The 26,153-nt window shown below is 39.3% G+C and overlaps 1 protein-coding gene and 1 long non-coding RNA gene across 3 annotated transcripts in view; one reads left to right on the top strand and one right to left on the bottom strand.

Annotated features, from left to right (window-relative positions):
• GNPNAT1 (glucosamine-phosphate N-acetyltransferase 1) overlaps window positions 1-20,977 on the bottom strand; it is a 34,496-nt gene extending 13,519 nt beyond the window's left edge. The window contains exon 1 of one of the 2 annotated variants that reach the window (XM_069082226.1): window positions 20,642-20,977. In XM_069082226.1, coding sequence (XP_068938327.1) covers window positions 20,642-20,894 — 253 coding nt within the window. In that variant the 5' untranslated portion in view covers window positions 20,895-20,977. The remainder of the gene's footprint in view (window positions 1-20,641) is intronic. The other variant, XM_069082227.1, reaches the window with a different exon arrangement.
• A 132-nt stretch (window positions 20,978-21,109) lies between these two features.
• LOC138156789 (uncharacterized) lies at window positions 21,110-24,750 on the top strand. The gene is made up of 3 exons (XR_011167222.1): window positions 21,110-21,619; window positions 22,735-22,954; window positions 24,133-24,750. It is a non-coding gene; the product is annotated as an uncharacterized lncRNA (long non-coding RNA).
• Window positions 24,751-26,153: the final 1,403 nt, after the last annotated feature.

Genomic DNA, 26,153 nt, shown 5'->3' with positions numbered 1-26,153 from the left:
GAACAGCTAATGCAGGGGAGATGACCTGGGAGATAAATGATGAGTCAAGGGACTGGAAGTCATGGTGTGGATGAAAAGTAAGATTTTTGTAAGAGATTTGACAGAAACTTAGCTTTAATTCCTTCCCTTACAAAAAAAAAAAGTAAAATTTTACATTATAACAAACTCAGTCTAGAAAAATCAAATATGTAAAGCTCTAACAATGGACAATATTTCCAAATGCAAGTAAAACTATCATTAAAAAAACAAAATGTTTTCATAAGTTACTTTTTTTTAATCAAATGCTTTATTAACTTCTAGGTTACATCATTCATTTCTGCATGATTTTGTGTTACAAAATTTTGTGTTCCCCTACCCACCACCCCAAAATATCCCCTCCTCCAATCTGCTATCTCCCATATCTTCTCCCATATCCCCTCCAACTTTACAGTAGGGCACAGTGGATCTCTATGTCCCACTGCCTGTATATGTTATTTCCCAGTTACATGTAAAATTATATATATATATATATATATATGCATATATATACACATACACATATATATAATATATACATATTTTTTAAGCATTTGATTTTAAAACTTTGAATTCCAGATTCATTCCCTTCCTCCCTTGTCACTCACCCTTACTAGGAAGATAAGCAATTCAGTATAGGTTGTACATGTGTAGCTATGCAAAACATTTCCATAGTGGATATACTGCAAAAGACTGACTGTATTTCCCTCCCTTCTATCCCACCTCCCACTTGTTCTATTCTCTACTTTGACCCTGTCCCTTTTCAAAAGTGGGTGCTTCCAACTTCCCTCCCCCCCAGCCTGCCCTCCCCTCCATCATCCCCCCTCTCATACCCTTCCCCGCTACTCTCCTGTAGGGTAAGATACCCTATTTAGTGTGTGTCATTCCCTCCCTAAGCCAAATTCAATGAGAATAAGGTTGACCCATTCCCATTTGCCTTCCTGTTCTTCTCCTCCATTGTAACCGTTTTCCCTTGCCTCTTCTATATGAGATATTTTACCCCATTCTGTCTCTCCCCATCTCCTTTCATTATATTCCTCTCTCACCTCTTAATTTCAACTTTTAAGTATCATCCCTTCCTATTCAATTGGTCCTGTGCCTTCTGTCTATGTATACCTGTACACATATATACACACATTCACCTATGTATTTATATGTCCATATACCCTCCTATATAGACATATATGTATATGTATATACACACACATTATACACATTTCTATTCCCTTCAACTATTCTCATACTGAGAAAAGTTTCATAAGTTACAATTATCATTTTTCCATGTAGGGATATAAATAGTTCAACTTTGATAAGTTCCTTATGATTTCTTTTCCCTGTTTACCTTCTCATGCTTCTCTTCTTGTATCTGAATGTCAAATTTTCTATTCAACTCTGTTTTTTTCAGCAAGAATGCTTGAAAGTCCTCTATTCCACTGAATGACCATATCTTCCCCTGAAACATGATACTCAGTTTTGTTGGGTAGGTGATTCTTGGTTTTAATCCCAGCTTCTTTGCCCTCCGGAATATCATATCCAAGCCCTTTGATTCCTCAGTGTAGAAGCTGCTAGATCCTGTGTTATCCTGATTGTGTTTCCACAATATTAAAATTGTTTCTTCCTGGATGCTTGTAATATTTTCTCCTTGATCTGGGAATTCTGGGACCTGGCTATAATATTGCGAGGAGTTTTCTTTTTGGCATCTTTTTCAGGAGGTGATTGGAGGATTCTTTCAACCTCTATTTTGCCGTCTGGTTCTAAAACATCAGGGCAATTTTCCTTGAGAATTTCTTGAAGGATGATTTCTAGGTTCATTTTTTGATCGTGGCTTTGAGGCAGTCCAATAATTTTAAAATTATCTCTATTTTCTATTTTCCAGGTCAGTGGTTTTCCCAATGAGATATTTCACATTGCCTTCTATTTTTTCATTTGTTTGGAACTGTTTAATAGTATCTTCATTTCTCATAAAGTCACTAGCTTCCATTTGCTCCTATCTAATTCTGAAGGAATGATTCTCTTCAGTGAGCTTTTGAGATTCTTGCAGAATTGGGTTGCTCTGTTTACTTTGCTTCCCTCGTTTGCTCATGTTGCCACTCAATTACTTAAGTTTTGGGCTTTTTGCCACAGTAGGACTCTGCTACCAGACAGGGGAGCTTTGTCCCAAATGCTGGGGTTTTCTCAGCTGACAAAGGTAGTAGTCCAGTGCCTTCTCTGAAGCCTCCACACACTCTAGCAAGCTGGTCGCACACTCCAGGACCTCCACCCTAGACCACAATCCAGATCCCAGCAGGTTAAAGCAAGAGCGATTACCCCTCAGACTGGTCACTTGGTTCCCCTACAAATTGCAGAGCAGGAGCTGAAGCAGCTATGTGGCAGCAGCTGCACGGCTGCAGCTCCTCAGCAGCTTCTCACTCCGGGGTAGAAGCTGAACGCACTCCCAACTACTGGATCCCAAAATTCACTCTGCACTGACCTCTCACTGTGTCCTTAGCATATATGTGTTGATAATTCTGAAAACCACCACAGCTGCTGATGATCTGAAGTCCCTTCAGCCGGTGGCTGGTCAGGCCCACCCTGGGGCTAAAACCTCGGGCTCTTGGGGCTATGGTTGGCTCCCAGGGCAGCTCCCTGGGGTGTCCTCAGCAGGAGGTTAGCTTCTCTGTGTCATTTTGTGGGTTCTGTAGCTCCAAAGTTTCTTCAGAGTCACCTTTTAGGTGAATTGGAGGCGGTGAGAGCCAGAACTCCGCAGAAGTCCTGTTTCTACTCGGCCATCTTGACTCTACCCCTATAAGTTACTTTTTAAGAAAGATTCATTTGTCTTCTCAGGGCCTGTAATGTAATGCCAAGGAAAGGCAACTTCCCAAGGTTCAAAATACCAGCATAGGTGCTCTCCATTTTATTCAGTGACAAATTAAGAACAGAGAAGATCAAAGCATGACATCATTCAAAATACAGCATTTACTAAGTGTGATTAAATAATCTCCAAGTATTACCCCACCCTAGGACCTTACATTCATTCAATCAATTACAAAGTCCCTGTTCTAAATACTACTCCACCCCTAGGCTGTACCTTCATTTAGTCCATCACAAAGCCCCTCTTCTCAAATGGAGATTAGTTTCCAATCATAAGTAAAGTACATTCATTTGTTCAATCATAGAACACAAAAAGGTCAAAAGTTCCCCACCCCTGGATCACAATTGAATCTACCCCAGAGTTACAACAAGTTTAAGCACAGCATTTAATACCCAAATGGAGGTCTTTTCTTCATCTTGACAAGAGGCAAGTTCTCAGCAATCTTTGTTCCTGGGGAGACAAAGCTTAGCAAGGCCACAAGATACATTGCCAGTCTCTTCATTAATTCATCCTCTGTCTGCAGAACAGTCCTGGGACCCCTGAAAACATTAGCAAAACCCTCTTCCAAGATTTCTGTAAACATACAACAAGAAAATCCTTCTTCAGGGCTTCTGAACCAACAGAAAGGTTCCCAGACCCCTGCAACAACAGCACTGTCCTTCACCAGTGGACAGTATTCACTCTTTGTCTGCAGGACAGTCTCAGGAGCTCTTAACCAACAGCCAGGTTCCAGGACTTCTCCAACAACAGGACTGTCTTTCGCCAGTGGACAAATCTGGCAAAACAACATCAAAACAGACAAAGTACCAGCAAAACAGCCATGTCTCCTCAGTCCTTGGCATCTCTGGGGGCAGGTCTCAAAAGTCCAGGGCAATTCAAAGTGGCCCTCAGCAATCCTCTCAGTCTCTCTCTGCCTCCACAAGGGTGCTGCTTCTAAAAAGTTCTTCTGCCTCTCTATTGTTTCTCTCCAAATCTACGTCACCAGCTCCTCCCAGTTCAGGACTTTCTTTTCACACAAGTCCATCCCACAGGTGGGATTAACAAGCTCTAGATTTTAACACAATCAAACCAAAAACCAAGCCAATACAGGGGAATCATTAAATGCCATTACTATTACAGGGCTACAATTTCATTTTTTAATCTGTACAGTAAGGGAGTTAAGACTAGATGAACCCTAAAGTATTTTTCAGCTCCAAATCTTTATTTAATATTTTTCTTCACAGTAGAAAAATATATTAATGATATGATACATATTAGACAAAAATAAAAACGTGACTTAGTCAATAGGCATCTATTAAGTGCTTACTATGAGCTAAGTGCTGAAAATACAAAGAAAGGCAAAAGGTATTGAGATGCTCAGAATCTCCTGTAGGAGACAATATGCAGAGCCCTATGGTACACTCTTGGTTAGTGGACATGACCTGGATGAAGATTCAGCAAGAGACTGAGAAGGAGCTATTAGATAGGGTAGGGGAAAACCATAAGTGGTGCAACTAGAGAAAAAAAGAGTATGGAGAAGAGGGTGAACAACAGTGTCAAAAGCTCAGAGATGTCAATAAGAATGAGGATTGAGATTACTGGTAAATTCTGAGAGAAGTTTCCGTTGAATGAGCTCAACTGAATAATGAGATTGGAAGGGAGGTTGTAGACAGTTAAGAAAAAACTGAGAGGAGAGGAAGTACAGGCACCTATTGCAGACAGCGCTCTCAAAGAGTTTAGCCTCAAAAGGCAGAAGAAGTATAGGACAATAGCAGAAATAGATAGACCATGCGTGAGTTTTTTGATGATGGAGCAGCCATGAGACCTCAACAAACCAGCTGAAGATCTGAGCCCCAGTGTGGTAGAACAGGAAAATAACAACCACCCATGTGCCTTAACATAGTCAAGAGAACCTGCTGACTCCATCTTCCAGAACTACCACATGCTTCAGTGTAGCCCTGGGCAAACAGACATCCTCCAGGGGCCAGAGCTCCATATGCTTCAGTATAACCCCAGGCAAACATTCACCCTCCAGCATCATGAGGAATTAGGCTAAATCTCCACATGCTCCACAGTGTAGCAACAGCCAAAGAGGCATCCTCCAGTGGCCAGACCTGAATGGGCTTCAGTATAGCCCCAGGGAAATGCATAAACACCCCCACTGGACCTCAGCACACACCAGACACCACCACTAGGACCCCAGCTCAGCACAAAGTAAACTGCCAGACCCCTACAGCTCCAACACTGCCAACTATTCCCCAGCCCATCCCCTTAGCACAACACCAGACATGAGGGCACCTGCAGCAGGCCTCAGGGCAACATTGGTACAACACCAGGTAAACAGCCAGGGCCTGCAGCCCCTGACATAAGAAGTTTGAAAGAGTGTCCCTTCCACCCCAGGTGCAGAGCTCAAGTTTAAAAAAAAGGGAAATAAGGCAAAAAAAAAAAAATTAACAAAAGCCTCCCCCCCCCAAATAATAATCTGACCACAGAAAGTTATTATGGTATAATATTAATGGAATGAGAAGATCTTTCTTGCCCATTAATAGGCCCATGTGACCTTCTTTGAGCTCAGGCCCAGCTGACTGCTGTGATGGAGCCTAAGTCACAGAGAGCTTGAGTCACATGGAGCCCATGGTGGGAGGACCTTGCCGAATGGGTGGAACAGGAAGATAATGAGGCAGAGCTGAGTGTAATGTCAAGCACAGAAGTAGCTCACACCTTGTTTCAGTCTGTTAAGAAACAGAACATGTGAACTCTTGGGGAGAAGCTAATGACTATATAAGGAGAGCCACAGGCTAGAGATAGCAGAACTAAGAAGAAAACTCTTTGTGGTGGCAGAGTCAAGAAGGAGAGAACTTGTGGTATCCAGGCACTGTGTTTGTCTGCTCTGTCTGTGTTGATGCTTGTTTGTGATACTTTGTACAGAAGCCCTAGGACCTTACTGAATGCCCTGAAAGAGGATTTTCTGGTTGTACGTTTACAGAAGTCCTGGAGGAAGGTTTTGGAGGTTCTGGGACTTTACTGATGATTTGTGCTGACCTCTTGGACCTTGTTTGTGAGTCTGTGTTGATTTCTGTATTGATGATTTGTGTTAAGTTCTCAAACCTTGTTGGTGGGTCTGAGTTGATTTCACAGGCAGATAGTGAATTGATGATGGTGCCAGCAATGTGTATGAATATTATTGTGGCTTTGTTAAGCTTTTTCTTCCCAGAAACAGAAACTGTGAAGAACTTGAGGTGGACTGGACACTGTGAGTTTCAATATGGAATGGAAACTGGACAAAGAACTGGACAAGGAACTGGGAGCTGCCTACCTTTGAACCCAGGTGACAGCTGGAGCTGGGACCATGGAAGAGAAACCATGGAAGCTGAGAGCCAGCCTCGAGTCAAGCTGAAAGAAGACTTTACTTGGATACTGTGTACTCACTGAGAAGATTATGATTTACTGTGACCTAGGGGTGGATGACCTGTGTATTTTCCATTACCCCTTAAGAGGTTACTGAGTGGTAACTGATTATTGAATAGTGATTGATGACTGAGTAGTAACTGATTTGTAATTTACTGTGCCCCATAAGTGGAGAACTTTGACTACTGTATTTTGTGACCCTTCAAGCCTCCTTAAGGATGACTGAATGATTAATTTACTAAGTGACTGATTGACTAAATGACTGTACTTTGTTCAAAACTATGTGACTACTTTGGTAAAAACTATGTGGCCATTTTCGTGATGAGTTTTTGAGTTATGTCATTGTGAATGCTGTATTTTGATTTTCTGTGATAAATTGTAACACTGTGAATGCTGTACCTTAATTCTCTGTGAATGTTTTGCTCTGATTTGTTATTGAATAAAAGTGTTCACTGTACTATATAATCAAACCTTAAAAGCTGTTCATAGCAACAGTCCTCTGGAAAGCTGGTCATGCATGGCTTTACACTGAGGCAGAACTAACGCACAGTAACTAGCATGAGAGGGGGGAATTTTGCCTAGTAGACCTTGTTTGTGGAGAAGCCTAACAGAGGAAAGGGTTGGGGATGTTGATGCTCCCTGGATTGGATGTGTATATACTTACTACCACGCTGGAACTGGCTTTCTCATGTCTGAATAAATATTTTAGTTGTGACTTTGAGGAATTAAGTTATTTATATTTTAATTTACCTGGAAATACGCATGCATAGTCATAGCAGCTGTGGTGGGTATCACATTGGTGATATATATGATAACAGGGAAGACCAAGACACAAACTCAGAACAGGAAAATGATGGCAAAACACCTATGGGCAAAACCCCAAAGAAAAATGGGAAGTGGTCTCTAGTCCAGAAAGAACTAATAGAAAAGATCAAAAAGGAGCTTAAAAATAATATAAGAGATGCAGAAGAAAAAATGGGAAAAGAAATTGGAGTGATGCAAAAGAATTATGAAAAAAAAAAAGTCAACAGCTTGGAAAACTGCCTAAAAAGTTAAACTAATCAAATAGAAGGAATATATCTTTTTCTCAGTGGTACATGGCAGCTACACAAAAAAATGACCATGTACTAGGGCATAAACACCTGACAATGAGGTGCAGAAAGGCAGAAACATTAAATACATTTTTTTCAGATCATGACGCAATAAAAATGATATGTAATAAATGGCCACGGAAAGACAGATTAAAAACTAAATGGAAACTAAATAATCTAATCCTAAAGAATTAGTGGGTCAAACAACAAACCATAGAAACAATCAATTAACTTCATTCAAAAGAATGACAATAGATAACATACCAAAACTTATGGGATGTAGCGAAAGCAGTTCTTAGGGGAAGCTTTATATCTCTGAATGCTTACATGAGTAAAGTAGAGAAAAAGGAGATCAACGAATTGGGCATGCAACTGAAAAAACTAGAAAAACAACAAACTGAAAATTCCCAATTAAATACCAAATTAGAAATACTGAAAAACAAAGGAGAGATTAATAAAATTGAAATTAAGAAAACTATTGAACTAGTAAAATAAATAAATAAGTTAAAAAATATAAATAATAAAAGAGCTGGTTTTATGAAAAAAATCAATAAAATTGATAAATTTTTCATCAGTTTGATTTTTTAAAAAGAAAGAAAACCAAATAATGACTATCAAAAATAAAAGGAGTGAATTTGCCTCCAATAAAGAGGAAATTAAAACAATAATTAGGAATTATTTTGCGCAACTGTATGCCCATAAATTTGTCGATCTTACTGAAATGGAATAACATTTACAAAAACATAATGCCCAGATTAACAGAAGAGGAAGTAAAATACTTAAATAACCCCACCTCAGAAAAAGAAATTGAACAAGCATCAAAGAACTCCCTAGGAAAAAATCTCCAGGGACAGATGGATTTACAAGTGAATTCTATCAAACATATAAAAAACAATTAATTCCAATACTTAACAGATTATTTGGGAAAACTGGAGGAGTCCTATCAAATTCTGTTTATGAAAAAATATGATGCTGATACCTAAATTGGGAAGAGCCAAAACAGAAAAAGATAATTATAGACCAATTTCCCTAAGGAATATAGAAGCAAAAATCTTCAGTGAAATATTAGCAAAAAAGACTGCAGCAACTTATCACAAGAAGAATACACTTTGATCAGACAGGATTTATTCTAGGAATGCAAGGATGGTTCAATATTAGGAAAACTATCAGCATAGCCAATCATTTCAACAATAAATCTAGTAGAAATCAATCTATCTCCATAGATGCAGAAAAAGTTTTTGACAAAATACAACACCCATTTGTATTAAAAACACTAGAAAGTATAGGAATAAATGGAATCTTTCTTAAAATGATTAAGTAGCTTCTACCTAAAACCATCATCAAGTATTATTTGTAAGGGGGATAAGCTAGAAGCATTTCCAATAAGATCAGGGGTGAAACAAGGATTTCCACTGTCACCTGTTACTCAATTTGATACTAGAAATGTTAGCTCTAACAATAAGAGAAAAGAAAATGAAGGAATTAGAATAGGCAAAGAAGAAACAAAGATATCATTCTTTGCAGAAGATATGATGATATACTTAGAGAATCCTAGAGAATCAAGTAAAAAACACTTGAAATAAAAAATAACTTTAGAAAAGTTGCAGGATATAAAATAAACCCACATAAATCCTTGGCATTCCTATATTTTTCTAACGAAGTCCAACAGCAAGAAATAGAAAGAGAAATTCCATTTAAAGTTACTGTAGACATTATGAAATATTTGGGAATCTACTTGCCAAAACAAACCCAGGAACTATACAAACACAATTACAAAATAGTTTTCACACAAATAAAGTCAGATCTAAATAACTAGAAAAACATAAATTGCTTATGGTTAGGTTAAGCTAATATGATAAAAATGACAATTTTACCTAAATTAATTTACCTGTTTAGAGCCACACCAATCAAACTACCAATTTTTTTTTCTTTTTGGAGGGGAAAAGGTAGGGCAATTGGGGTTAAGTGACTTGCCCAAGGTCACACGGCTAGTTTTTGTGTTAAGTATCTAAGGCCAAATTTGAACTCAGGTCCTCCTGACTCCAGGGCCATGCTCTATTCACTGTGGCCACCTATCCACCCCACCAAAAAATTATTTGATAGAGTTAGAAAAAATAACAAAATTCATCTAGAAGAACAAAAGGTCCAGAATATCAAGGGAATTAAGGAAAAGAAGTGTGAGGGAAGGTGGCCTAGCCATACCAGATTTTAAACTATAATATAAAGCTACAGCCATCAAAACTACTTGGTACTGGCTAAGAAATAGATTGGTGAATCAGTGGAGTAGGTTAGGTACAAAAGACATAATAGTTAATGTCTACAGTAATCTACTGTTTGATAAACCCAAAGATTCCAGTTTCTGGAATAAGAACTCACTATCTGACAAAAACTCCTGGGAAAATTGGAAAACAGAATGGCAGAAACTGGGCATAAACCAATATCTTACACCATATACCAAAATAAAGTCAAAATGGGTTCACAATCTAAATATAAAGACTGATACTATAAGCAATCTGGGAGAGCAAGGAATGGTTCACTTGTCAGATTTATGGAGAAGGAAGAATTTATGACTAAACAAGAGATAAAGAGCATTATGAAATGCAAAACGGATAATTCTGATTACATTAAATTGAAAAGTTTTTGTACAAAGCCAATGCAACTAAGATTAGGAAGGAAGCAGAAAACTGGAAAAGAATTTTCACAACCAGTGTCTCTGATAAAGGCCTCATTTCTAAAATATACAGAAAACTGAGTCAAATTTATAAGAATACAAGTCATTCTCCAATTAATAAACTGTCAAAGGATATGAACAGGCAGTTTTCAGAGGAAGAAATTAAAGCCATCTATAGTCATATGAAAAAATGTTCTAAATCACTATTGATTTTTCTGAGAAATGCAAATCAAAACTATGCCTTGAAGGGCTATAAAAATGTGCATACCCTTTGACCCAGCAATAGCACTTCTAGGGCTGTATCCCAAAGGGATCATACAAGAGGGAAAAGAATCCGTATGTAGAAAAATATTTATAGAGCTCTTTTTGTGGCAGCAAAAAATTGGAAATCAAGGGGATGCCCTTCATTGGGGAACAGCTAAACAAGTTGGGGTATATGAATGTAGTGGAATACTATTGTGTCATAAGAAAGGAGGAGCAGATGGACTTATAATAACCTGGAGAGATGCTGAGAGGAACAGGACCAGGAGACCACAATGACAGACACATTGTATCTGTGATGACTAGCTTTGATAGACTGGGCTCTTCTCAGCAATGCAAGGTTAGAAGACAACTCCAAAAGACTCATGTTGGAAAAGGCTATCCACATCCTGAGAAAGAACTATAGAGTCTGAACACAGACTGAAGCGAACTTCTTTTTTGTTTTGTTTTGCTTTGTTTCTTCTTTCTCGTTCATTCCATTAGTTATAATTCTTCCACCTTGGGGGGGAAGAGGGAAAAAATTTTGAACCCAAAAACTTGTGGAACTGAACATAGTAAACCAAAAGTAAATAAATTTAAAAGAAAAAAAAAGAAATGAACAGGCAGATTTCAAAAAAAAAAATGGACTTTTAATGAATTGATACAAAGTGAACTAAGCAGAACCAGGAAAACAATGCACACAGTATCAGCAACATTGTATGATGATCAACTATGAATGATTCAGCTCTTCTCAGAAACACAATGATCCAACCAAGTACAAAATTTCTTTTATGGGTGCAGCTAGGTGGTGCAGTGAATAGCACACGGGCCCTGGAGTCAGGAGGACATGAGTTCAAATCCTGGACTCAGACACAACACAAAACTAGCCATGTGATTTTGGGCAAGTCACTTAACCCCAACTGCCCTACCTTCCCCCGTCCAAAAAGAAAAAAAAATTTCTTTCATGAAGGAAAATGCTATCCATATTCAGATAAAGAATTGATGGACTCTGAATGCAGATTAAAGCATATTTTTTCACTTACTTTATTCTTTCTCATGGTTTTTTTCTTTTGTTTCTTCTTTCACAACTATGACTAATATGTAAATATTTTTACATGATGGCAGATATATAAATTATATCAAACTTTCTACCATTTTCAGAAGAAGAAAGAGGATGGAGTGAGGGAGAAAAATTTGTAACTCAAAATCTTGAAAAAAATCAATGCTAAAAATTTTCTTGACATATAACTGGGGAAAAAATAAAATACTCATTTCTGAAAATATTCCATTGTATTCATATACTATAACTTGTCTTATCATTTCCCAATAAGAAGGACCACTCCCTTACTTTCCAGTTTGGGGCTACTATAAAAAGTTGCTCTAAATATAAATAGTGTACCTGTTTTCCTATAGACCTTCCAACAGTTATCATTGTCCTCTTTTGTCTTTTTTGTCAGTCTGATGATTGTGAGGTGAAATCTCAGAATTCCTCTAATTAGTATTTCTCTACTGGTGATTTATACCATTTTTTCATATAGTTGATGGCTGGGATTTCTTGTTTTGAAAACTGCCCACCTGGGGGTGGCTAGGTGGCACAGTGAATAGAGCACCGGCCCTGGAGTCGGGAGGACCTGAGTTCAAATCCAGCCTCAGACACTTAGCACTTACTAGCCCTGTGACCTCAAGTAACCCCAATTGCTCTCCCCCCCAAAAAAGGAATATTGGGGCGGCTAGGTGGTGCAGTGAATAGAGCACTAGCCCTGGAGTCAGGAGGACCTGAGTTCAAATCCGGCCTCAGACACTTGACACACTTACTAACCATGTGACTTTGGGCAAGTCACTTAACCTCAATTGCCCTCCAAAAAAAAAAAAAAAAGGAAAGAAAATTGCCCATCTAAGTCCAGCTCAAAAATTATGAAGCAGCAGAAGGGAGAGTTACCAGCTGCCTAATGAGGGGTGAAGTGGCCCAGGTTGGAAACAGAGCAGTTCAGTAATAAAAAAGGAAAGGAGGGAGAGGGGATGGAGTCAGACTACTTAAGGTACATACTAGTGCACTGTTAGTGGAGCTGTGAATTGGAAAGCAATTTATTACCATGCCCAAAGTAGTAAAATGCAAATGATCCAAATATACTTCTATTAGTCTACACCACAAAGAAACTGGCGAAAGAGGAAAAGTAACTAACTATACAAACATATTTATGGCAGTTATTTTTATAGTATCCTAAAACTATAAACTAAAAGGGTATCCTATTGGGAAATGGCTAAACAGATTGTGATATATGAATATAATGAAATTATCTTAAAATGTGATTAAAAGAAAATTTCAAAGGCAACTGGGAAGACCACTATGAACTGATGCAAAGTGAATAGAACTAGAACAATTTATACATTCTAGATAATAACAACTTTGAAAGCCTTAAGAACACTAATCAACAAAGTGATAAATGAGTCCAAAAGAATAAAGAGGAAACATGCCACTCACCTCGCAACAGAGAGAAAAATGAATTTAAAATTCAGAAAGAGACGTCCATTTTTTTGGACATTGATCATTTTGGGAATGTGTTTTGCCAGGCTATGCAAACATGTATTAAGGGCTTTATTTTTCAGTGGTTAGGTTTTTGGGGCTTTTAAAATTTTGATTTGCTCAGTTGAGGAAAGGGGTTAGAAGGCACAGATTAATAAGAAACAATAAAGGATATCTATGATATCATATACCACATTCATTCCAATATAACTTATTGTTAGTGCAGTGGTGTTGCTCTGAATTAAACTCAGACATTGAACCACACTGCCAAAGAGGAATGGTGAAATTACACTATATCACTTTGCTACCAAAATAAAAAATTTAAACACAATACTTTGTTTGGGTAGAACTACTACTCACATTATTTTTATTGGAAATTAAATGGGAGCATTTATTGAAAAAAGTAATATATTAAGTGCATAAGATTTAAAGTAGACAGGATTTGTAGTTTTAAATCATTATATTGTTAAGACACTTTTTCCGTGTAACAAAATACAGAGAAAAAAGAAAACTGCTTGTTCTTATTCTTTGCCCATTTGTCTTTGGGGGAATGGTTCTTAAGTCTTATAAATCTGAATTTATTATTAATTCCTTATGTATCTTGGATAATTATCAAAACCTTTGCCGTAAAGCATTTTTTCCCATTACTTGTTTCCCTGCTGATTTTAAGGGTGCTAGATATCTGTACAAAAACTTTTAAAAATTTTTATATAATCAAAATTATCTATTGTATCTTCCATTTTCCTATTCTGTCATATTTAGTAATTAATCTTCAGTCTTCCCCTCTCTACAGATCTGAAAGGTATTTCTTTCTAAGTTCCTTATGATGTGCTTTTACATGTAAAGTCATGTATCCACTGTGAAATGTTGGTTATACCTAATTTCTGTTGAACTGCTTTCCAGTTTCCCCCAGTAGTTTTTATCAAATAGTGAGTCTTTACCTCAGGAAATGGAATCTTTGGCTCTACTGAACACTAAATAGGCAGGAAAAAATCCAAGCAATTAACAACTGGAAAATTGCACCAAAGCAATTCAAGCAACTCTGAAGTTCCACCTCACATCTATCAGATTGGTGAAGCTGACAAAAAAAAAATGACAACTGTTGGAGGATGTGTAGGAAAATAGGCACAAAAATGTTTTCAATAGTATAATAATGTATTTTTCAAAGCTGTTCAGTTGTACTCTACAATCACACATTTATAAGAGTACAGTAACAGTTTTCTTATTCAGAAATTATTTATTCAAAAGAACATAAGTGGGGAGGGTAGGTGGCACAGTGAATAAAGCACCGGCCCTGGAGTCGGGAAAACCTGAATTCGAATATGGCCTCAGACACTTAACACTTACTAGCTGTGTAACCTTGGGCAAGTCACTTAATCCCAATTGTCCCTCCAAAAAGCAAAAAAAAAAAAACATAGGCAAGTACCTATAAGAAAAAGGTCCTCTGGAAGATGGTGGAGTAGAAGCACGACCTTCCCACAGCTCCAGCTTCCACCTTCCCCAATCCATGTAAAAAGGGGCCTCTAAAAAAATTTTGGAGCTGCAGAACCCACAAAATGACACAGAGAAGCTAACCTCCCACTGAGGACAGCCTGGCAGCCCGGCAGGAATCCAGCGAAGCTTTCTGGGAGCCAAGCCCAGCTCCACGCCTAGGCTTTAGCCCCAGGGCTGGCCTGACCAGCCGCTTGCCAGAGGAACTCCAGATCAGCAGCAGCTGTGGCCGTTTCCGGATTTATCAACACATAAATACAAAGGACAAAGTGAGAGGTCAGTACAGTCTGGACTATGGGACCAGTAAGTGGGAGAGCGTGGCTTTTACCCCCAGGCCGAAAAGCCCCTGAGATGCTGGCACAGCCAGCCAGAGCCATTTGGCGGCTTCAGCTTTTGGCCTGCAGAGTGTAGGGGGACCAAGCACCAGTCTGAGGGGTAATCGCTCTTGCTTTAACCTGCTTGGATCTGGATTGCAAGCTAGGGTGGAGGTTCTGGGGTGTGTGTCCAGCTTGCCAGAGCATGTGAAGACCTCAGAGAGGGCACCCATCTAATACCTCCAGCAGCTGAGAAAACCCCAGTGTTTGGGACGAAAGCTCCCCTGTCTGGTGGCAGAGTCCTACTGCGGCAAAAAGACCAAAAGTCAAGTAATTGAGTGGCAAAATGAGCAGGCAAAGGAAACAAAGCAGACAGAAGATTCCAACATTACACTCCTATTTTGGGGACAAAAAGGAGCAAAACATGGAACAGGAGGAAAACAGTGAAGTCAGAACTCCTGCACCAAAAGCTTCAAAGGAAAATACAAGCTGGTTACAGGCCACAGAGGACCTTAAGAAAGATTTTGAAAACCAAATAAGAAAAGTGGAGGAAAAATTGGGAAGAGAAATGAGAACAATGCAAGAAAATTATGAAATGAGTATCAACAGCCTGACTGAGGAAAATAATACCTTAAAAAACAGACTGACTCAAATGGCAAAGGAGGCCCAAAAAGGCAATGAGGAGAAGAATGCCTTAAAAAGTCGAATTTGCCAGATGGAAAAAGAATCTCAAAAGCTCAATGAGGAGAATCATTGCTTCAGAATTAGATTGGAGCAAATGGAAGCGAATGACTTTATGAAAAATCAAGATGCTGTTAAACAGATCCAAACAAATGAAAGAATAGAAGGCAATGTGAAATATCTCATGGGAAAAACCACTGACCTGGAAAATAGATCCAGGGAGAGATAATTTAAAAATTATTGGATTACCTGAAAGTCATGACCAAAGTAAGAACCTAGAAAGCATCCTCCAGGAAGTTCTCAAAGAAAACTGCCCTGATATTTTAGTACCAGAGGGCAAAACAGAGGTTGAAAGAATCCACCAATCACCTCCTGAAAAAGACCCCAAAAAGAAAACTCCTAGGAATATTATAGCCAGGTTCCGGAATTCCCAGATTAAGGAGAGAATATTACAAGCAGCCAGGAAGAAACAATTTGAGTATTGTGGAAACACAATCAGGATAACCCAGAATCTGGCAGCTTCTACACTGAGGGACCAAAGGGCTTGGAATATGATATTCCGGAGGGCAAAGGAGCTGGGATTAAAACCAAGAGTCACCTACCCAGCAAAACTCAGTATCATGTTTCAGGGGAAGATATGGTCATTCAGTGGAATAGTGGACTTTCAAGCATTCTTGCTGAAAAAAACCAGAGCTGAATAGAAAATTTGACATTCAGATACAAGAAGGAAGAGAAGCATGAGAAGGTAAACAGGGCAAAGAAATCATAAGGAACTTATCAAAGTTGAACTATTAACATTCCTACATAGAAAAACAATAATTGTAACTTATGAAACTTTTCTCAGTAGTTGAAGGGATTAGAAATATATATATTTGTCTATATGTGAGGGTTATATGGGCATATGAATACATATGTGAATGTGTGTATATATGTTTACAGGTATACATAGATAGAGGGCACAGGACCAAATTAACAGGAAGGAATGATACTTAAAAGGTGAAATTAAGAGGTGAGAGGAATATAATGAGAGGAGATGGGGAGAGACAGATTGGGGTAAACTATCTCATATAGAAGAGGCAAGGGAAAAGGGTTACAATGGACGGGAAGAATAGGAAGGCAAAAGGGAATGGGTCAACCTTATTCGCATTGAATTTGGCTTGAGGAGGGAGTGAAATACACACTAAATAGGGTATCTCACCTCCAGGAGAATAGGGGGGGAAGGGGATGAGAGGGGGGATGATAGAAGAGAGGGTAGGCTGGGGGGGAGGGAAGTTGGAAGCACTCATTTTTGAAAATAGATGGGATCAAAGTAGAGAATAGAACAAGTGGGAGGTAGGATAGGAGGGAGGGAAATATAGTCAGTCTTTTACAATATATCTACTATGTTATTGTTTTGCATTAGCCACACATATACAACCTCTACTGAACTGCGTACCTTCCCAGTAAGGGTGGGTGACAAGGAAGGAAGGGAATGAATCTGGAATTGAAAGTTTTAAAATCAAATTTTCAAATATATATATATATATATATACATACACATATATATGTGTGTGTGTATGTGTATATGTATATGTATATATGTGTGTATGTGTGTATATATATACATATATATATATACAATTATTAATACCATCTTACATGTAATTGGGAAATAAGATACACAGGCACTGAGGCATAGAGATCCACTGGAAAAGTCGAAAGGGGTCTGGGAGAAAATATGGGAGAGAGCAGATTGGAGGAGGGGATATCCTGTGGGACTGCTATTTTGGGGCAGTGGGTAGGGGAAAAACGGGGAGAAAATTTGTAACTCAATATCTGGCGGAAACGAATGATGTAAATCAGAAGTTAATAAAGCATTAAAAATAAAAAGAAAAAGGTCCTCTGAAAAGTCTAGAGGCTACAGGATATAATGAAAAGAGTAACAGTCTAGGAGCCATAAAACCTAGCTTAGAATCCTGGTTGTACTGATTATCTTAAATGTATCATAGTGTATGTCATTTAACCTGTCCAATTTTCAGTCTCTCCTGCTGCAAAAAGAGTATAATAACTGCCCTGTCTATTACACAGTGTTATATTTAAAAGATAGGAATAGGGGCTGAAATTATTTACTGAAATTTATTCACTGCTGTAAGGAGCCTCCTGGTTGAGGAAACTTTCTCCATCAATGCAGACTGACACATTCTCTGCAATTTACAATCTTAGAAAGTTGCTTTGTGTACCAAGAGATTAAATGATTTACCAATGGTCACAGATCTAGTATGGTAGAGGCAGAAATTGACCTCACAGGATGTAGCAGAAGCCGGATTTGAACCTTGATCTTCCTGACTCACAAGCTAGCTCTCTATGCTCATGGTATAATAATACTCAAATGGATCTGTGATCTCATTTGGGTGTATCCTCCAAGGGAATGGCTAGGAGTCTTATTTTTTGCTTCTCCATTTTTGTTTTGGTTTGTGTTTTGACAGACCTATGATCTCACTGGTCTAGAGAATTGGAAAGGAAACTCTCTACCACTTCAAGTCTTTCTGAATTTTAACTAATATGAAAGATACAAACATCCTATGTCAAATGTAAAAAAATGTTATTCAGATTTTTGAAATGTGGCAGAATCTTTACTTAGGTAACACTATACAATATAAATACATTCAACCTAAGATTTGTTTAAAAGTTGTTGGTTTTTTTTTTAATCATCTGGAGCACTGAGAGTGAAATGTCCAGAAGTCATACAACCAGGTGTGTTAGTCAAGACTTGAACCCAATCTTCCTGACTCCAAGGCCAGCTCTCTAACCACTCTTCCATACTTTCTTTTGCTAAAAGTGCATAGGAGTATTGAGGCTTTGTGGTATATAGGGCTAACAAACCCAACACACCTCAGAGGATTCTCAAGGTTTCACTGTATTGCAGCAAAATAATACAATACTGAATTCTCATGAGTTTTAAATTACCTTAGTAAGTAATCAAAACAATTATAAAGATTTTCCTGAAAATTATATTTAAAATAAAAAATTCTGGCATTTAAAGTAAAAAATTTCATCTATCTGGAAAACAGACTTTATAGGGAATACCTTTATTCTCCCAATGAGGATGTGATAATAAAGGAGATGTGGGGGTAGACAGGTAGCACAGCGAATAAGAGCACTGGCTCCAGTGTCAGGATGACCTGGGGATCGAATCTGGGCTCAGACACTTAGCACCCACCCAGAAACACCTGGCCGTGTAACCTTGAGCAAGTTACTTAACCCCAATTGCTTTAAAAAAATAAATAAATAAAGGAGATGTGATAACAGTGAAAAAGTGTGCTAGATTTGGAAGCAAAAATCTTGGAAGCTCAAATCTCAGTTCTTATCTTCCTGTGTTTGTGACCTTGGGCCAACTACTTTTCTGGGCCTCAGTTTCTTTTTGGGGGGGAAGAAGAATTTTTCCCACTAAAATGAGGGGACTAAATTAAATGGTCTTTAGGGTTCCTTCCTGCTCTAAAACTATTATTTATGCTATTTAAATATTATATAGGCTAAATGAATGGTAAAAGTGAGAAGGTACCTTACAGATCATTTTATACTCATTTTACAAATAGGAAGCTGGGGCCTAGCCAGGCCTAGAAAGTGAGCCCAAGAACACACAGCAAATCAGAGGGAGAATTATGACTAAAATCCTTACTTAAAGCCCAGTGTTCTTTCCAATAACAAAACTAGTATACGTAACCATAACCTGGAGGCTTATCACTGGAGCTTAGACTAACTCAAACCTATTCTATAATATACACCCTGTGATACACCGTCTACTTCTGACATAGCTATATCTTTCTTCCCTTCTGACCTGTAATTCATGCCAGAATTAGTCTTACATTTATTGGGCCATTAGTCTTGCCAAATTTACCTAATTACTATATATTTTTCAAATAAAATTCACTGTTTTTTTTTCCACAACTTTGATAGTGTAAAAAAACAATGAATTTTTATCTTAGTTTTACCACAATGCATTAGTCAAATAACTTGTCCATGGTAATGCTGCTAGTTAGTGGCAGGGCTAGAACTAGAACCCACATGTCATCTATCCAACAACTACAGCTAAAAACTTAAGACTATCTAAAGGACTTGTGATTTTCCAAGTGTGAGGAATGTTAAGCCCAGTAATCTACACACTACCCCAAGTTGGCTCTCTACATATAAAAACCTAGAAGAAAAAGTCTCTGTACAGTCTAGAGGTAGTTTTTCTTCCAATACATCATATTGCCTACTTCAAATAACACCTGACCAGAGAAGCTCTGCCTATTTTGTTTAACCTAAGTTTAGGTAGGTGTTACTAAGACTAGAAAAGTAGTATTTGAGGGGTGACCAGGCAGCGCAGTGAGTAAGAGCGCCGGCTCCAGCGTCAGGAGACCTAGCATCGGTGCCGGCCTCAGATACTCGGCACCTACACAAAAAAAATAACTGGCCGTGTAACCTTGAGCAAGTTACTTAACCCCGATTGCTTTAAAAAAAAAAAAGGGGGGGGGGGGTAGTATTTGAGAAAGATTCAAAATACCTGAATTCTATTTCCATCTGTGCCACTGTGAAATTGGGGCAAGTCACTAAGGCTTTCTGGTCGGTTTCCTTAGTATAATACAGAGATTGGATTAGAATATTTATAATATGCTTCCTATCTCAAAAATGATCATTTGAAGTAACAAAATTCATTCATCTGGAACTTGTATTCTGGACTATGACTAAATAACAGGAGAAGATATTCCTTTATATAAGAGAAAATCGCCCATCCACTACAACATATACAATTTGCTTTTTGAAATGCCTTAGAAAAGGTCGGTCCTTCTAAACAGAGGATCTTTGAGGGAAGAAAGGCACTGGTTGGCGGCTTTCCAGGGTGGCTTCGACAGCCAGTGAAAGTGAACAAAGGGTATTTTACCTCCCGCATCCCCGGCACCCGAACCCCCGTCACGGGGCAGATGCAACGCGGTTCAGAGTGGACCCAACGCGAACGAAAGCCTGCCGAGGTCGGGGTCAAGGACTGACTTCACGGGCTTGCGGAGGTCGCCCCACAGGGAAGCTCACTTAACGCCTCCTCCCGGAAACTGTTCAGGTAAAAGGAGAACAAATACCCGCCCTTCAGGGCACAGAGTCCGGCTCTGTCAAGGAACAGCGAAGCGCTCGCTCCACACCGGGCAGCACGCCGGGCCCCGTCCTCATCTCCCCTAGCTCCGGGCCGACTGTTGGGGAGTTCCCGTCTAAGGGACGCCGGCGCCGTTTATCGTTAACGTCCGACAGAATCTCCCTCGGCCAGGTCCGCGCCCGGCCCCCGAGGGCTGCTCCACCGAGCCGGATCCTGGGGGAAGAACGCGACGCGGCCACACGGTCCTAAAGCCGCCTCTCGGCACTCACCCAGCATCCCCCCATGCCTAACCTCACCGAGCGAAAGTCGGACTAGCCCCGATCCAACTCGGCCTCGACCTTTCCAGCATAACCGCGTCCCGCACACCGGCCCGGCGCCGCACCTCACCTGGCTGCGAGGCGTCAAATCCGCATCCGACTTCCGCTTTAGCTCCAGCTTCCCCTCCTCGCGCTTCTGCCGGCCCCGGGCGGCGCCGTGGCGGCCCAGACGTGGCAGCCGTAGTGCCCCCGCCCCCTGACGCATGGGCCAGGAGGAGGGCAGTGGCCTGACGCCCGGACCTGAGGGAGTGGAGGAGGGGAACGGAGCCGGAGGGAAGGAAAGAGGGCCCCAGTGGGGTTGAGATCGGAGCTGCCGGGAACCCCAGCGCTAGCGTAACGCCATGTTCTCCGGCCCACCCTGGAACTGCGTCAGACCCTGGGTCTCAGACTGAGACTCATCACCTTCTGGAAACGACCCCACCTTTTCTCTCATCTCCGAGGATTTCTGCAGCTTTGGTATTGTGCGTTCATCGCAGGAATAAACTAATTCCCGAGTCACGCAGGGCGAGTGTTTTCGTCGTGGGATGAGTAATGAATAGGAAGCACACAAGTAACAGATTCTTTTTTGCTCCTCCAAGGCTATTATCATTTCCCAGGATTTAGAGCTGGCAAGGAGTCTTGGAAATCATTCCCTCTAATGCTCATATTTTACAGATGAATAATAAAAATTCTAGAAAGAAGTGATTTAGCCCTAGTCACACAAGAAGGGAGGTTTTCCTTAACACTTTGGTACATCTCTGTTGTTTCTCCTTTCCATTAGTTTTCGCTCTGTTCTATACTTAAGCTAAGAATGGTACAGAAGAGCATTGGATTTGGGAAGAGTCTTAGCTCTGCAACTTACCATACTACTTATATGACTAAACAAATTTCATTTAACGTCTCTTGGTCCCAGTTGCTTCTGTCAATGGATCTTAAAGGATTATGCAAAAAGTAAGTGTAATCAGTCAATTCAACAATTATTAAATAATGATGTGCAGGGTACAGTGTTAGGACAGTAAGGAAAAGAGGGAAAAGACCCTCTCCTCAAGAAGTCTAAAATGTAATTGGGAGAAAGGGTCAGGAGGAAGAAAACAAATAAATACTCACTGGTCCCTTCTACCATCATGTAGGGAAATAATTTCTCTAAAGAGCCTAGTAATCATCCCCAAGAACTACACATGGCAGAGGCAAACCAATCAAACAAGCAGCAAGGCACTACTATCACCTCTTTTTAGACTTCAATTCCGATAGCGCAAGACAGGCTATTCAAGAGGCCTGAGAATAGCAGTGACCGAAGATCATTGCTATCACAGAGTGGAAAAGTCCTGGTGCATAAGGGTCTTCCTTGCTTTACCGTTACCAACACTAATTGATGACCAACTTGCCATCATCAAGCAGGGAAGCCCAAAATTTCTGGGAATGGCAACACTTCCCAGTCCTGCTTCTAATATAATCCCTACAGTCATAATCCTGGGAAGTATGACTTATAAAAAGTTGGAGAGATATAGTTTCTGGGCAATTAATCACTTTATTAATCATCCTAGCAGATAAATAATAAAAGGAGTCAGTGGGACTCCCAAATGCCAAAGACCCCTCATCAAAAGGACTCAACACTTGTGTGCCCTGGGAAGAGTAGGAATTCCTAAGGGTGGTAATCAATTTTGATTGGTTAACAATTAATGAAAAGAATGAATATTATATTGAGAGGTAGGCATATTCTAATGAGGGGCTAGGGGACAGGACTCTGATCACTCAGTTTTGGACAAAAAGTTTTAACTCTTATCCAGACTACCCCCAACTAGGGCAGTCTAGACAAAAGGGGGTCCACCTCTGCTCAAAGCTGGCTGAGTGGAAGGGGCCAGAATTCACTTTAGATTAAATTCTTCATAAGGTTCTCTGGTTGGATGGGGATCTCCCACCGATTATGTACTCCAGGGATTTTGGTATTATCATCCATCAACAATGTCCTTCAGATACTGGCTTGGCCTACTAAAGAATGAGGATCTAGGAAGGGAAAAAAACCAAGATCTCCCCAATAATTGGGTATTAATAATCATCTCTCCCAGAAGCAACCTCTGGAGATACAACCCAGCAGCTGTTTCTGTGGATGCCCTTGTCCCTGTTTCCTCTGCAGCCACAGCTACTGAAAAACTAGAAAAGAAAGTTCTCACCGCCAGAAACCTTAGCATTGTCAAGTGGCTCACCATCAGAAAAGGATATGGTTATCAATAGAAATGGTATTGAAGAAAATGCATTGCCATCTTCTTCGCCATTGCACCCTAAGAGGTAAGGAGCCTTTCCATATGACTTTTAAGCTGAAACTTCTATGTGTTATCCCCTTTGGAGTCTTTGAGCTCTTTGAGAGCAAGAATTGTCTTGCTTTTCTTTTTGTATCCTCAATGCTTAGCACAGTGTTTTACAATTAGTAAGTGCTTAATAAATAGTTTGTCGGTCAGTCATTTAGTCAGTCATTCAAGATTGAAACAAAATGTGACACATGTAGACTATATAGGATATAGCAAAAGAAGTTTATGTAACAGCATGAAAAGGACATTTGACTAGGGTACATGACTGCTTCTGAAGACTTCACCTCCTCTGACCCACATAGGAAGGTGAATGTGTTGACTTGCACAGCAGTAGGATCGATCAAGCCTGAGGGTCTGATTCCTTATATACTGGAATTTTTATGCCTTAGGTGATCAGGAAACTATTTCAATTGTATGACCTTTAGTTCCCTGGAACAATTAAGTCTTGATAGTTTCGTTGCCTTTTTAGGGAAAGACTAGCCTAGCCTTTGTTGCAATGGCCTTAGTGGACGTTGTGAAACTGACCTGACCCATATGTAAGAGATGCTGCTCCTACTACATCCCATTCCTTGGTGGCAAGGCTAAAAAAATTCCAGGGGACTTTATACCATTTAATTGGCCTTAAGTCTATTACTAGACAATTCTGAAGGATTAAAAAAGCCCTGTATATACAAAACTGAAGTAATAGCTTAGGGCAGGCAAACAAATAAATAAGACTCCAAGAAATATAATGGACCCTTAAAGTAGTACCATACCAAGATGATGGAAAATGGAGAAGAATGAAGGTCAGAATTCTTAGGTTTCCCTTCCACCTTGGGAAGAATCGACCCCCAGATCTTAAAATTTTGGTCCATGTGATGGGTTTTGCCATACATTTGAAATTCACAATGGTTTGGTTTTTTTTTTTTTTTTAATAAATCACCAATGATGGCCCCAACCAAAAGAATACTTCTGGTAAAGTCACTGACCCTTGTAACAAGTCAGGGACATCTGGAGTAAGGTAGCTAAGAGGTCATTATCATCTTAAATATTTGTATCATAAAAGGACTTTAATATTTTTAAAATAATAATTCAAAAATAGGGATTTCCTGGGAGGGTGGGGGAGTTTCAAATAGCTTTTGAAGCATTAAAATTAATTGTTCTTTATTTGTCTGATAGAATTCACTTGTAAAACCGCCTAGTCTCTTTGGAAGACAGTTGGAAGAGACTGAGTTAAGTGAGAAAACTCAACTATACTTAAACATCATTCAGAACTAAGACAGTTGAAGAAATAAAAGCAAACACAAAGTTGCTTATTGGCTCATTCCTCTGAGTCAGGTTGACACAGAGGAGATGCCAAAGAGCCTGTGTGTTAAAGTTCCCCAGACTTAGAATGTTGAAGTTGTTGAGAAAGTTGGACTACAGTTGTCCTCATCTTGATGTCTTTTGAAAGACCGTGCAATAACTTCTCAATAACTCTGTATTGTTGTTTTTTAATTTATTGGGCAGATGAGGCTTTTGTCATGTGGTCTGAATCTGAACAAAACTGGTCCCTATGAACACTGATTTTCTTTTCTGTACTGTGTGAATGTTGACTATCCTGCCAATTTATTAAATAAAGAATTGTTTAAAAGTAAAAAAAAAATGCAGGAAATAATTGAAGAGAGCTGCCCAGATAATTAATGAAATATCAAATGAAAGGATTCATAGATTCCCTCCAGAAAATAACCCAAGACTACAATCTCCAAGACACACAGTGATTAAATTTAGTAACAAGTTTTATAAGCAATAAGGAAAAAGATCTTCAAATACAAAAGAAAGTTAAAATAGTGGAAGACTATTTTGTACCCACCAGAGATTTTAGGAGGGAGTATAATAGCATGTTTCAAACAACAGTGAAACTCAGGAGGTAGCCCAGGATGACCTACTCTGCAAACCTGAGCTTAATTACATGGGAAAAAAAGTTTGACATTCAACAATAAAGAGACATTTGAAACATTCTTAGAAAATCAGAGAGAGGAAAGCCAGGGTGGTGGAGAACAGGCAGCAACCCAGCTGAACTCTCCTAACATTTTCCTACAAATAACTTAAATATAACTCCTTATATCAAATTTTGGAATGACAGTCAACAAAAGGTCACAGTGAGACATTTTTCCAATCTAAGACAATTTAGGAGGTCAGCAGGAGAGTTCTGTTACAGGAGGGTCATGCCAGCTCAGAGCACAAGTAGCACCAGTGGTGGACCATGGTAGTAGTTGTGACAGTAGTGGCAGCAATAGCAACAGCTTCAGGAGCTCTCAGTCTAGAAACAATAAAGGGATTGGCCAACTGACCAGAAAGAGATTACAGGGGAATCTTTGCTGACACTGAGTACAGCTGGCACTGATTGGCAACTATTGCCCATACACAGTTCTGGGTCACAGTTTAAGGGCAGAAAGGAGCACTTGTCACAAGGGGAAAAGGGATAAAAAAGTTTTGTACAAATAAAAGCAATGTAGTCAAGATTAGAAAGAAAACATAATTGGGGAGGGGTGGAATTTTATAGACAGTTTCTTGGTTAAAGGTCTCATATATCAAATATATAGAGAAAACTCTGAAATTTATAAAAATATGAGCCATTCCCCAATTGATAAATGATAAAAGGATATGAACAGGCAATGTTTGGATGAAGAAATCAGAGCTATAGTCATATAAAAAACTGCTCTAAATCATTATTGATTAGAGAAATGCAAAATAAAACAAAGTTAAAATATTATCTCACACATATTAGATTGTCTAAAATACTAGAATGGGAAAATGACAAATGTTGGAAGTGGTATGGAAAAATTGGGACACCAATATACTGTTGGTGGAACTGTGAACTGATCTGACTATTTTGGAGAGCAATCTGGAATTATGCCCAAAGAGTTATAAAATTGTGTATGCCCTTTGACCCAGCAATACCACTATTACCTCTGTTTCTGAAGGTGATCAGGAGAAGGAAAAGAACCTATATGTTCTAAGATATTTATGGCAGCAAAGAACTGGAAATTGAGGAGATGCCCGTCAATTAGGGAATGGATAGTTGTGGTATATGATTGTGATGGAGTACTGTAAATATGATGTAAGAAAAGATGAACAGGTTGATTTTAGAAAAACATGTAAAAACTTACATGAACTGGTGCAAAGTGAAATGAGCAAAAGCAAGGGAACACTGGATA

The sequence above is a fragment of the Petaurus breviceps genome, unplaced genomic scaffold (assembly GCF_028583685.1).
Source record: "Petaurus breviceps papuanus isolate PSGF00001 unplaced genomic scaffold, PetGlider_PUasm1.0 164, whole genome shotgun sequence".
Classification (NCBI taxonomy): domain Eukaryota; kingdom Metazoa; phylum Chordata; class Mammalia; order Diprotodontia; family Petauridae; genus Petaurus; species Petaurus breviceps.
The sequence above is the reverse complement of the archived record's forward strand: the minus strand, read 5'-3'. Positions and strand labels throughout refer to the sequence as shown.